The sequence below is a fragment of the Hyperoodon ampullatus genome (assembly GCF_949752795.1).
Source record: "Hyperoodon ampullatus genome assembly, chromosome: 2".
NCBI classification, from domain to species: Eukaryota; Metazoa; Chordata; class Mammalia; order Artiodactyla; family Ziphiidae; genus Hyperoodon; species Hyperoodon ampullatus.
Genome location: NC_136915.1, coordinates 22747332 through 22759552, shown reverse-complemented (window position 1 = coordinate 22759552; position 12221 = coordinate 22747332). Strand labels below are relative to the sequence as shown.

The window sequence follows — 12221 nt, the reverse complement described above, 5'->3', positions numbered from 1 at the left end:
TTGTATCTACAGAGATTGTGTGGGCATTTGAGGTCCCATGCCCTTTTCAGGCATGAAGAGGTATTGAAGCCACGTCTAACTATCAGGGACCTAAAACCATCTTAGGTCAGCTTTGCCTTTCAATTTCTCAGCTTCTGTGGGTGTTCTATTATTTAATCCCTTATAATGCTGAATGTACACCCAAGAAACCTAAGCTATATTCTTACCCTTATAATTCTTTATTCCTTGGCCATGTTCCCTGTTTCCAGCACAGCTGATATTCACACTGACCTCTGATGTAATGGCACCTTACACTTTCCTGGGCCTTATAAAGCAAAATGCTCTTTGGGCACCAATGATGTCAGTAGAGATCAGCAAACTGGAGGACAGTAGTCTAGGACATGAACCTTTTGAAATGTAAAGACTGATGGGCTAGCTGCCTTTGGATTTTGGTATCTCAACAAAGACAGATTAATTTCTTAGACTTTGAGACTTCCTTAGAATAGAATCTAAAGACATAAAGAGCATATTGATATCAAAAAACTTCTTAGAACATCTTTTATAGATGAGTGATCAAATGGAGACACTGAAAAAAATTGTGTTTGTGTAGAGATGGTACAGCAGGAGACTTCATTTAGCAGGGTGGTGAATGAAAAGTTTACAAGGTGCCAACAAAAGAAAAGATATTCATGAAAACTGAACAGAAATTGCCATTACTCCGCATTGTTAAAGCTTCATGAAAGACGTGGTGAGCAGGATAGTTTCTATCAGTGATGAATGGAGACAGTGTATAGTGTCTAAAGGTGTGGTTTTGAAGTCTGTGTGCTTGAGATCAAATCCTGGCTCCACTGCTCCTAAACTGGGTGCCCTTGGCCAGGTCGCTTACTTACTATGCCTCAGTTTCCTAATCCATAAAAAGAGGACTAGAAAAATATATCTCCTCGATAGTTTTGTGAGTGTAAGATGATAAATGTAAAATGTAAAACATTCAGCATAGTAAATTGCTTGTAGTAAGGGCTCCAGCATTACCCCACAAATGACCATTCACATACAGAGCACTCCCTCAAGCCTCTAAGTTCCTGCAGTAGACTGCCATTCCTGGCCTCAGCTTCTTCAGTTGTAAAGCGATGGAGCTAGTCTAGGTGAGTGGTTCAGATATTTGAGATGTCACGGACCAGGGGAAAATAAGTATTATAGGGGTGTCAACTTTTATTTTGCCAACTGAGGAGATTTTTAAATGAAGACTGTCACCTAACATCACCACCTTTTCATTTTTATAATCTTTTTAAAAAGTGAGAAGGCCATTAGCTCAGATTCAAAGATGGTACTTTAAAAAGCCCACTATGTTATTTTTCTCATTTCTCCATGGACTGTAAAAACTTGGTCCTTAATCAGAGTCCCACATTAAAAATTCTATTATTTCAAGTTTATCTTTTAAAAATTAAGTAGTATATTGTTAATCAAATTTCATTTTGGGTAAGTATTAAAATGAACTACTCAGTTGGCCTAAAAGCAGGATCAAGGGTTAATAAAAACCTTTCAAGCTATTTCCTGGGTAAATGGAGATTCTAAAGTAGATGTAATTCATAGTACTGGAAAGCAATACTGAAAAATTCCTTGAAACCTAGGGATACGCTAAACATGCTTAGAAAAGAAGGGAGGAAGCAGGTGATTTCTAGCCCTAGGAAACAGGATAGAATGAAGTCTGAGTTAGGTTCTGGTCTGCATTTAGTGACCAAAAGCAAAAGCTTCATTCCCATGACTGAGAACTGCCTCTGAACAGAAGAAGGGGGAAAAAACCCAAAAAACAAAAAAAATGAATGGAGGAGGCTCGGTATGTTTTAGTTTGCACTGACTGAAGCATGATTTCATTTTGATATTTTTTTCCCAGTGGTGCAAAGCAGTGTATCACCACCCCTTAACAAAACAAAACAAAACCTACCCAGGGAGCATTGGTCTAGCAGCTAGCAAGTTCTTGTTCTGGAACATTTGCAGAGGAAGTGGCCAGCATGACACCTCTACTTTACCCTATACTACAGTACTACTGTTTTAATTCACTTGAAGAGAAAACATTCTATAAAGAAAGGAGAAAGAAAGAGAAAAGGAAGGGAATACAGAGACAAACATACAGTTGGTATGTTCAGACCACATCCCTATGGTCTTTATAATCAAAGAATTTTATAGCTTTAAGAGAACTACTGAGGAAACTAGGGGCCTATGGGTTAAATAACTTGTCCAAATACCTACAGCAAGTTAATGACAGAGCTAAGATTCCCCAGGCCTTCTGTACCCCAGTCTAGTTTTTGACCTCCAAACCAATGGTTTTCAACCATGGTTATACCTGAGAATTATCTGGAGCTTTTAGAAGTCTCTATACCCAGGCTATAACCCAAACTAACTAAATTAGAATCTTGTGGCATGGTCACCTACGTATCAGTATTTTTTTAGTTTATAATGTGAACCCATGGTTAAGAGCCACTGCCCTAGACCATGGTGCCCTAAAGGTGGACAAAGCACAGTCAAGGAGGATTCTGTGAACAGGTTTGTTAGGACCACTTAGCAGAACCTCTTGGTGACTACTACAAATTCCAGGCCATTGAAATTCTAGGCCAAGGTCATATTTGCTACCCATGACTACTATTACCACCATTGGATAACACAGAACAGAACTATGGTGGCTTCATTTTACCCAAACTGAAAGGTTTCGTGTTTTTTTTTTGTTTGGTATTTTTTTTACAGTCAAGACTTTTTTCTTGCCTGGAATGTTACAAATGATGTATTCAAGTCCAACTGTAATTTAGAGCTGAAGGGACAGTGATTGTATAACCAAGGAATTACCTCTGAAGCTGCTGCTGGGGCCACTGTGACGCCCCAATAGCTCTATCCTGTTCCTTAAGGAAAGGACCTATTCCACCCCTAAACCAATCCTCACCTGATCTCCAGTCTTCTTGCAGGTCTCAATTTTTCTCTGGACAGCACATTACCCAATATCTACTGCATTAGGATGTTAACTCATAAAAACTTACTACAAAAGCTTTTCAAATGTTTATTTGTCTTATGTGGGTGGAATGCTGCAAGAGTGCAAAGAAACTTATGCATTTAGCCCTGTTTCCCTGCTGTTCACATTAGTTTAGTAAAAGAAGATTAAGTAACATTAAAGGGAATGGAAGAAATAAGTATAAATATATCCAGGGTAGTGAGATCCTCTGATTCACTAAAGGATGAACTGAAATTGTTGGCCCAATTCACATTTATGTGAGAGCCTAGAGAAATTACTTTCCCTTTAACTTCCCTAAACTTGTGAAAAAGGGGAGTGGACAACATTTATGTTACAAGACAGCAATCTTTTATTGAAACATTTTTTGTCTAAAACTATGCATGGAGAGATTAATCTCTTGTTCATAAGTTAGGATAAGTCTAACAGCACTATTCCAAACCAGTATTATTTACAAAAAAGAACCTTTGCTTTATTGCCAGGTTCACAGGACTAAATTTTAAACCAACTTCAGTCTAGCTTTTAAAATCTTCCTGCCATCAAATGCCCAGCAAACTTTATTAGGGTAGGGGGCAGCCTTTTGATGGCAACATTCATCATTTACCAGGAATGCAGAACCACAACTGAGCAACAACAACAAAAGATTAAATCATTCCAAACAATTCCTATTTGCTCTCCAGAAGAACGCTTTGTCTAATTCTCCCCTTCTATACAGACAGGTGGGAGAGGAACCCCACAGAGAATCATAATGTTAATTAAATTAAACTCTTCAAAAAGTGAACAAGATGGTTTAGTGTATATATGGATGAACTGCAGTCGATGACACTAGCAGATAATAAACTTAAACCCAGATGAACACACACCCCAACAGCTGACCAGCTCAACTAGTTACTTCTCATTTAATCTGGATCACCTGTGCAATTTTTAATTCTCTAGTTAAATACATTGCCAAAATCTTTCAAAGCATATAGGGGGCAGGCTTCTTAGAAATTCAAACTAAAATATTAAATAATAAAAATTGCTGGCTTATTATACAGTTTCTGATAGACTCCAATATGCTGGGTGACGGAAAGTAATTCTATCTCAGTTGCTAGTAAAAAGGTAAATCTTGTATGTACATAGAAAGACAATATTACAAGACTATAGTGTTACCTACCAAAACAAGAATATCTAGAATGTAATTTTCAGTAAACACTTGGGACGAAGGGCAATCAGAATATAAGAGAAAGCAAAATCCACATAAATTAATTCTTAATTTGAGAAATCAATAAAATGTATACATAAATTGATAAATACTGTCTCCACAGGTCACTAATTCCAAGGACTAGTTAGCAGTTAGTTTCTAACTAAATTATTACAGGACATTCTGGTGTATTCTGTCTTCTTGTGATCAGTTTGTTCTGGCAAAACTCCAGCAAGCACTTGCCCTTGAGAACAGCTCAGCAGGAGAAGGCTCGGAGGCAATCACTTCATTTATTAACTAGCCACAAAATAAGTCCCAAGATTACAATAATCACTGACAGGACAAGCACCAGGATACAGATCTTCTTGCGAGATTTTTTCTGAGGAGAGAAATATGTAAAGAAGACACTCATGAAACAAGTAAAAAATGTTTCAATCTAAGACTCCAAGAGTGCTTCATCAATCTGCCTCCTGGTAATTCAAAATTAACTCTATCCATGTATGACTATGCGGACACCTTCTCAAAAATCTCAAGTTACCAGTGCTAGGCAGCAGCGCAAGTTCTAATTCCAGGCTCCCAAATACAATTTTGCAAAGAAACTGTTTATACCTATGTTGCTAGGCATTATTTGCAATAAAATAAGTTATCTGTACATGTGTATTTTAATAAAGGTTTTATACCTAGTATAAAATTTTATGTTCACTGTAAAAAATACACACAAGCAAAAGAGAAAATAATCACCCACAGATAATAAAACAGTTGACATTTTGATTGTATTTCCTTCTGATCTTTTATCTATGCATATTGTTATGTGACATAATTGGGACCATACTGTATGATGTTTGATGTTTTTATCACTTAATATTTTAGCATAAAATTTTTGATATTATAAACTCTTCATAAACATCTCTTTTAATTCCCACATAACATTGAGTGGATGTACATAATTTACTTAATTGTTCCTTTACTGTTGGATATTAAAGTCATCACTCAGTTTTAAAAGAAAACACTATTATTAAATATGAATTTCTTTAAGAACAGTCCCAGGTGAAATAGAGCTATCTTAGGAACATGGTGACTGACTGAATGCTATTTATTTATAAAAAGCCATGCAACACCAAATTGAGGAGAAATGAGAGGGACCTCATTCACAATATTTGTAAACTGAGGTAAAGACCCAGATAAAAGTCATAAAACTAGAGTTTCATCTCATATGTAGAAAAATATCACTTTACAGAAAGTGGAATGGTTAACCCCTATTTATTCATACGCAATAACCCCAAAATGATAAGTCCCTATTAATTCATAAATAGCCGTCGGAGTTGATTCTTTGTCCATCCTCTGTGGCAACAGTCAACATAAAGTATCTGCGAAGTTCTACTTTGTACCTATTAACTATCCTAATTGAAACAAACTTCAGCTGTTTAGGTTATAAACGTGGCCTTATACCAGATTAGGTATCATGCTAGCTTACATGGTTAGCTTTGTAGCTAAGAGGCTTCTATGTCAGTTTATTCAAAGTTTGATGCCTTTTTGTAGATCTCTCTGCAAAGAAAAATACTAAAAATGGAGCTGGGACTGCAATTATGACTATCTGTCTCCAGCTTAAGTCTAAGCAAAAGTCTACAGCACAGAGTGACTTTCTTTTGTACCTGCTTTTACCTGATAGTAAGCAGCTCGCTGTAACTGATCAGTGGCTCTTTCTACATGCACCTCTGAGCTTTCCACATTGGCTTCTATGCTGTCTGCAAAAAAGAAGGGCAGTGGATGTTTTACCACACTCAGATGTCTCGAGACTGCAAACTGAAGACAATTATGATGCTATGGGTCCTGGTTCACCACTATCACTCCAACTATCCAGGCATGAAATCAAAAGTTACTAACTCCAGGGCTTCCCTGGTGGCGCAGTGGTTGAGAGTCCGCCTGCCAATGCAGGGGACGCGGGTTCGTGCCCCGGTCCGGGAAGATCCCACATGCCGCGGAGCGGCTGGGCCCGTGAGCCATGGCTGCTGAGCCTGCGCGTCCGGAGCCTGTGCTCCACAACGGGAGAGGCCACAGCGGTAAGAGGCCCGCGTACGGCAAAAAAAAAAAAAAAAAAAAGTTACTAACTCCATAAGAGAATAGCCCTATTCTTTGGAAATAAATACTGGGGTGGAGGGTTATGAAGTATATAACTCACCCACAAATGGTTCCGAAAAAAAATCAGGTATATACATAGAGTGAGAAAGAGTGAGCGCAAATAAAAAGCAAGTGGGGTAGAACGTTAACAAGAGGTAAATCTGGGTAAAGTTTATAAAGGAGTTCCTTATTTTTTATTTATTTAATTTAATTATTTTTGGCTGTGTTGGGTCTTCGTTGCTGCACACAGGCTTTCCCTAATTGTGGCAAGCGAGGGCTACTCCTCGTTGTGCCAGCTTCTCACTGCAGTGGCTTCTCTTGTTGCGGAGCAGGGGCTCTAGGCACGTGGGCTTCAGTAGTTGTGGCTCGTGGGCTCAGTAGTTGTGGCTCGCGGGCTCTAGAGCGCAGGCTCAGTAGTTGTGGCACACGGGCTTAGCTGCTCCACAGCACATGGGATCTTCCCAGACAAGGACTCGAACCCATGTCCCCTGCATTGGCAGGCGGATTCTTAACCACTGAGCCACCAGGGAAGCCCAAGGAGTTCCTTATTATTTTCATTTTTGCAATTTTTTATAAACTTGAAACTATTTCCAAATAAAAAGCTTTAAAAAAGTGTTTCTAAGCCCATAGTTGTGCAAGTTTCTGGAGATAAAAACTGGGAAGCTGACAGCTAATATTTCCCTAAACAGCCAAAGACTTACGAAGAGGCTATGGCAAGTAAATGGAGCTGACTATTCATGGAAGCCTCATTTTACTTACACATTTGACAACATAAGAAAATTGCTAAGAAAATGAATTTAATGATTTTTAAATGGTATTCCAAAATTCCTAAGACACATCTTACTGACTTCTTTGCACACAAATACTGTCAACTCACCTTCATGTTAAAGGTATCAATAATACATACCAATGAGATCACCTTGGTCATGGATCATCATTGCCAAATCTTTAAATATCTGATTGACATCCAAAATATCAGCCTAAGGAACACAAAAAAACAATTAACGTTAAGCAACATGTTAGAAGATTCATTTCCTCTTACTTACCTAAAGTTTTGTCTAGTAACAACACATGTGTTTTTAAAGCTTATAAATCACGTTTTCTCCATAAACAGAAAATGAAAAAAAAAGTTAATTATTAACATTTACTAAATGACTACTGTGTGCCAAGTACTATACCAGGTAGGTAATTAAAAGCACAGTCTCTTGGAGCCTGACTGTCAGCTACAGAGGACTGTTAATCCTCCACAGTCTTGTTGTCCAACCTTAAATTAAGAACTTCTCTGGACCTCCCTTCTAAAATGTGGACAATGACAGTACCCATCTCATAGGATTTTCAGAAGTACTAAATAAAAAGTTCTTAGAACTGTGAAATAACCACTTCATAAGGGTCAGCTATTATTAACTATTACTTAATTGGTCCTCATGACAACCCAATGAGACATGTATTATCCCCATTCTACAGAAGAGAAAATCACGGCTCAAAGAGGTTTAATGACTTGTCCCAAGGTCTCACAGCTAGCAAGTGGCAGAACTAAGAATTAAAAGTTCATGATCTTTTGTTACTATGCCTCCTTGATACTTGAATTAATCATTCAGTAACTCTATGAATTAAGTATCTTTGAGGATGATGAGGCTCAGAGAGGTTATGTAACTTGTCTAGTCATACAACTCGTCAGTGAGGAAACTAAGCATTGCAGCCAGGATTATATCCCTGAAGCCCACGCTCTTTCAATTGTAGTGTACTGCCTCTCAGAATGCTATAATACAAAATGATGCCTTCAAAGCAATGACTTCCTAATCATAACTTGCAAGAATAGTTCTTGCCAGAACCTCAATTACTTGCTAAGAGTCTACTATAGCTGGGAGAGTCTGCTAATTGCTGTGAATATAAAAAGGCTTAATAATAGCTAATGGGGGGGGGGCGGGGAGGGATCAGTATACAATAAGATAAATAAGAAGAAAGGGTGTTACATGGTAAATGACTAATAAATGGTATAGGAAGTCTAGCAGAGGAGGAAGACTATGGCAGAAGAGGTAGGACTTGAGTTGTGCCTTACAGCAAAAGAGAAGCCATATACACAGAAAGGTAACTGGGTTAAAGAACAAAGAGCCCAGTTTGGCTATAACATAAGGTGTGATACTGTGATTCATAATAAGAAATATGTATTTGGTCTTTGTCCCATTCCCAGCACAGAGCTTCTAAAAACTTTAGAATTTTCTAAGTGATAAAAGAGATAAAGATGTCTTTTTTTATTCATAACAAGCCCTTTTCAACCACTCCTAAGTTTATGTTAATGACTTGACTTTTGGAAAACCCCTAAGGATGGGGGCTGGTTGCCAGGGGAACCAACTTGGTGATTAGATGGTTGGAACTTTCAGCCCCAATCCTGACCTCTGGGGAGGGGAGGAGGGCTCAAGGTTAAATCAACCACCAAGGGCCAATTATTTAATCAATCATACCCATGTAACCACAGGGTTCAGAGAGCTTCTTGATTGGTGAACACATGGAGATTTGGGGAGAGTGGTGTACCTGGAGAGGGCATGGAAGCTCTGTACCCCTTCCCACATACTTTGCCCCATACATCTCTTCCATATGGCTGTTCCTGAGCTGTATCCTTTTATAATAAACCGGTAATCTAGTGAGTAAACTGTTTTCTTGAGTTCTGTGAGCAGCTCTAGCAAATTAATCAAACCCAAGGACGGGGTCATGAGAACCTCCAGTTTCCAGCCTGTCAATCAGAAGCACAGGTGACGACCTGCATTTGCGAGTGGCATCTGAAGTCACAGGGAGGGGGGTCAGTCTTGTGGGATCTGAGGCTAACTCCAGGGAGATAGTGTCAGAATTGAGTTGAATTGTAGGACATCCCGATGGTGTGGCAGAACTGCTTGATGTGGGAAAAAGCCCACACATCTGGGGGCCAGAAGTGTCAGAAGTGTAGTGTGAGAGTAGAAGAGACACACAGGAGTGTGATGCTTCACCATTAGAATGGGGTTTGTATGTTAGATGCAGGAAATGACTGGATATGAAAATCCAGCCCCAGCTAAGGAATTTGGCCTTAGTTCTGTTGAATGTGAAGTGCCCATTACACTCCTGACATCTACTACATTACATTCTTCTCCTTAGCTCCATATATCTCACTCTACTCCCTGCTATAACAGGATTTCTCATGTTAAAGAACCAAGTCAATGATTAGTAGCAATAGGTGAAACAGAGAAAAGACATGACATTTTTGAAGGTGAAACAGAGAAAAGACATGACATTTTTGAAGGTAATAATCAAACTTGAGGATGAGCTGTCCCATCAAAAAAACAGACACTGGGGCTTCCCTGGTGGCGCAGTGGTTGAGAATCCGACTGCCGATGCAGGGAACACGGGTTCGTGCCCCGGTCCGGGAAGATCCCACATGCCGCCGAGCGGCTGGGCCCGTGAGCCATGGCCGCTAAGCCTGCGCGTCTGGAGCCTGTGCTCCGCAACGGGAGAGGCCACAACAGTGAGAGGCCCGCGTACCGCAAAAAAAAAAAACAAAAACAGACACTGATGGGCTCTAGGGCAGTGGGGTTCAACCTCGACTGCACATTGTAATCACCTGAGAAGTCTGTAAGGAAAAAAGTGTCCACAGCCAGGGCCTCTTGTGGATGTTTGCCCATTTTTAATCTATGAAAAATAGGAAAATCATATAGTCCAAACATAGTAATTGGTAGTGGAGGAGGAGCTGGGGAATTAAAAAAAAAATCTCCAAGTGATTCTAAAGTGCAGTCATGGTTAAGAACGACTGCCACAGATGAAGGTCAAGAGGAGCTCAAAGTTTCTCCTCTCTACAACCCTCCCCTCCCCACTGCCCCAGGGATGGCAGTTTTCTATCTCCATGGAGGAGAAAAGTACTCAGGTTTAAGGATATCTTACTGGTCACTGTGCAAGATTAAAGTTGGGAACTCAGGTAAGAGAGGCCTCGAGACTGCTCTCTCAACCCCCACCTCAAAAACCCTTCCTATTTCTCTGACTCACTGACGTGATATCCAAAACTTGGGAGTGGACTTTGGGATACACAAAAATGGAGCAAACCTTTTTGGCCTATCTTTATTCTGGGCTATTCAGACTAAGCAAAGGGCTCTCCATAGAGCCCTACCTAACCTAGAGGTTGGCATTGAGGTCTGGGGACAAAGTCTTAATGAGCAATAAAATATTTGTTGGCCTTGCTCTGTTCTCTGTGCATAGTCTCATGGAGACCATATAAGATATAGTAACTGAGGAGAGGAGTCGGGTGTTCTCAGGCGCCATGGTCAATACCAACATAAGAGTAGTTCAAATTCACCGTGATTACGCTGAGACATAATATGTCTCATTAGCCATACAACAACTCATTTCATCCTTTTTCATAATCACTGCGAGAAAAACCAGGTGAATTAAGAGATTGCATCTACATTGAGTCAAACAAAAAACATGACTTAGCTCTCACCTCCAGCTGCCGAATTGCCGTTTCCCTCTCTTTAATAAGTTCCAAATCCTGTTCAGTGATGGCTACCTCATCCTCCTGGCTCTGCATCTGGTTCCACTCCTCATGGCTGCAGGGAGACAAGCACACTAGTTGATTCCTCCTCTCTAAGGTGTGCATAAGACATATCTTCATCACCTCTGCTGCCAGCAGAGCCTGCCCAAAGACAGTACCAGGGTTCCAACACCTCTGGTATCAATACAAGTGTCGGAGGCCACATTCTTCACATCCAGAGGCAAAGAGTTGGTAATACCAAGAAAACAAAGTCTCAGCTTTCCTGGGCAAAACTAAGAGGAAGCAGAATTATGGGGGATGGGACTCCTTGCTGTTTCCCTTCAGGGGTACACTCTACAATCTTGCTAGGACTTGCTAGACAGAAGTGGGCAGAGATTTGAAATCAACAAAGTACACTGGCCCATTCTCTCCCAGGGTACTCTCAAAGTGCAAGCTGTGTTGGTATCTCAGGTACTAGACAGGTGGAGGAGAGCAGGTTAAGTGACCTGTCAGTGCTTCACCGATTAGTCCGATAGAATCACATCCCCTGGTTTTCAAGAATCTCTTTGAGGTTATGCTTTAGGTTAAATGTCTCTTGACAGAAAACCAAAGTAAAAAGCTAGTGAGATGTTATAACTCTTCTTTTCAGGCACCATATTTAAAGAAACGCATATGACATCTTATACTAGAAATGAAACACTTCGAAAATTCAGTATTAAGCATTTTCCAACAGTACACATAAATCACAAATCATCTCCACAATATTTAAAGAATTTCCTCCATGTGATGAAGATACAAAACTGAATAAGACAGCACCCCAGGCCTTTGAGGTGCTCACAGTATAGTGGGGCGGAGATAGATACATACCTATAAGAAAACATTTTATGTTCTCAACTAATACCATCAGTACATTTTTATGGAATTAGTTAATTCAGTTTGGAGAAGTTAAGAAAGGAGATGTTTTTCAGATACAAATTATTTGCTTTTTATTTTAATACTCCAGAAGGATGGGTTGCCTACATTTTAGGGATGAGTAAACAGAGACCCAAGAACTTTGAAGAATTTAAATCTGAATTCGAGGTAAAATTATTTAGACCTCCAAATCTGTAGATTTGGGGGCTCATACTTATTCTTATTGAGCCACATCCTCTCCCCAACACACAGACATCAGAGATTTCTTGAAAGTTTTTTATTCACTTTGAAATTATTCCTTCCATAATTCAAAGATCTTGGAAAAGCCCAGAGTTTTGACTTTTTTATTTGATGGATTATAAATTGCCTACTCCAGGGCTCCCTTTCATTTTCCTCCTTTTTTCTCATTGATTTTTAAAATTAAAAGTAAGTATAAAGTATAAAATCCCATCTCAACTCTCTACATTAGAATAATTCCTTTACCTGTCAAATGAGACGAGCTGCTCCTCTCTTTGCCTCTCCTCCACCTAGAAAGCAGATGGCAT

General features: G+C 39.6%; 1 protein-coding gene across 1 annotated transcript in view; it reads right to left on the bottom strand.

The window, feature by feature from the left end:
- Positions 1-4208: 4208 nt before the first annotated feature.
- STX12 (syntaxin 12) overlaps positions 4209-12221 on the bottom strand; it is a gene marked incomplete at its 5' end in the record, with an annotated part of 34435 nt that continues 26422 nt past the window's right edge. Inside the window, 5 exons of the mRNA XM_079697849.1 lie at positions 4209-4536; positions 5820-5902; positions 7183-7255; positions 10735-10840; positions 12160-12203. Of these exons, the coding sequence (XP_079553975.1) occupies positions 4444-4536; positions 5820-5902; positions 7183-7255; positions 10735-10840; positions 12160-12203 (399 nt within the window). The 3' untranslated portion in view covers positions 4209-4443. The remainder of the gene's footprint in view (positions 4537-5819; positions 5903-7182; positions 7256-10734; positions 10841-12159; positions 12204-12221) is intronic.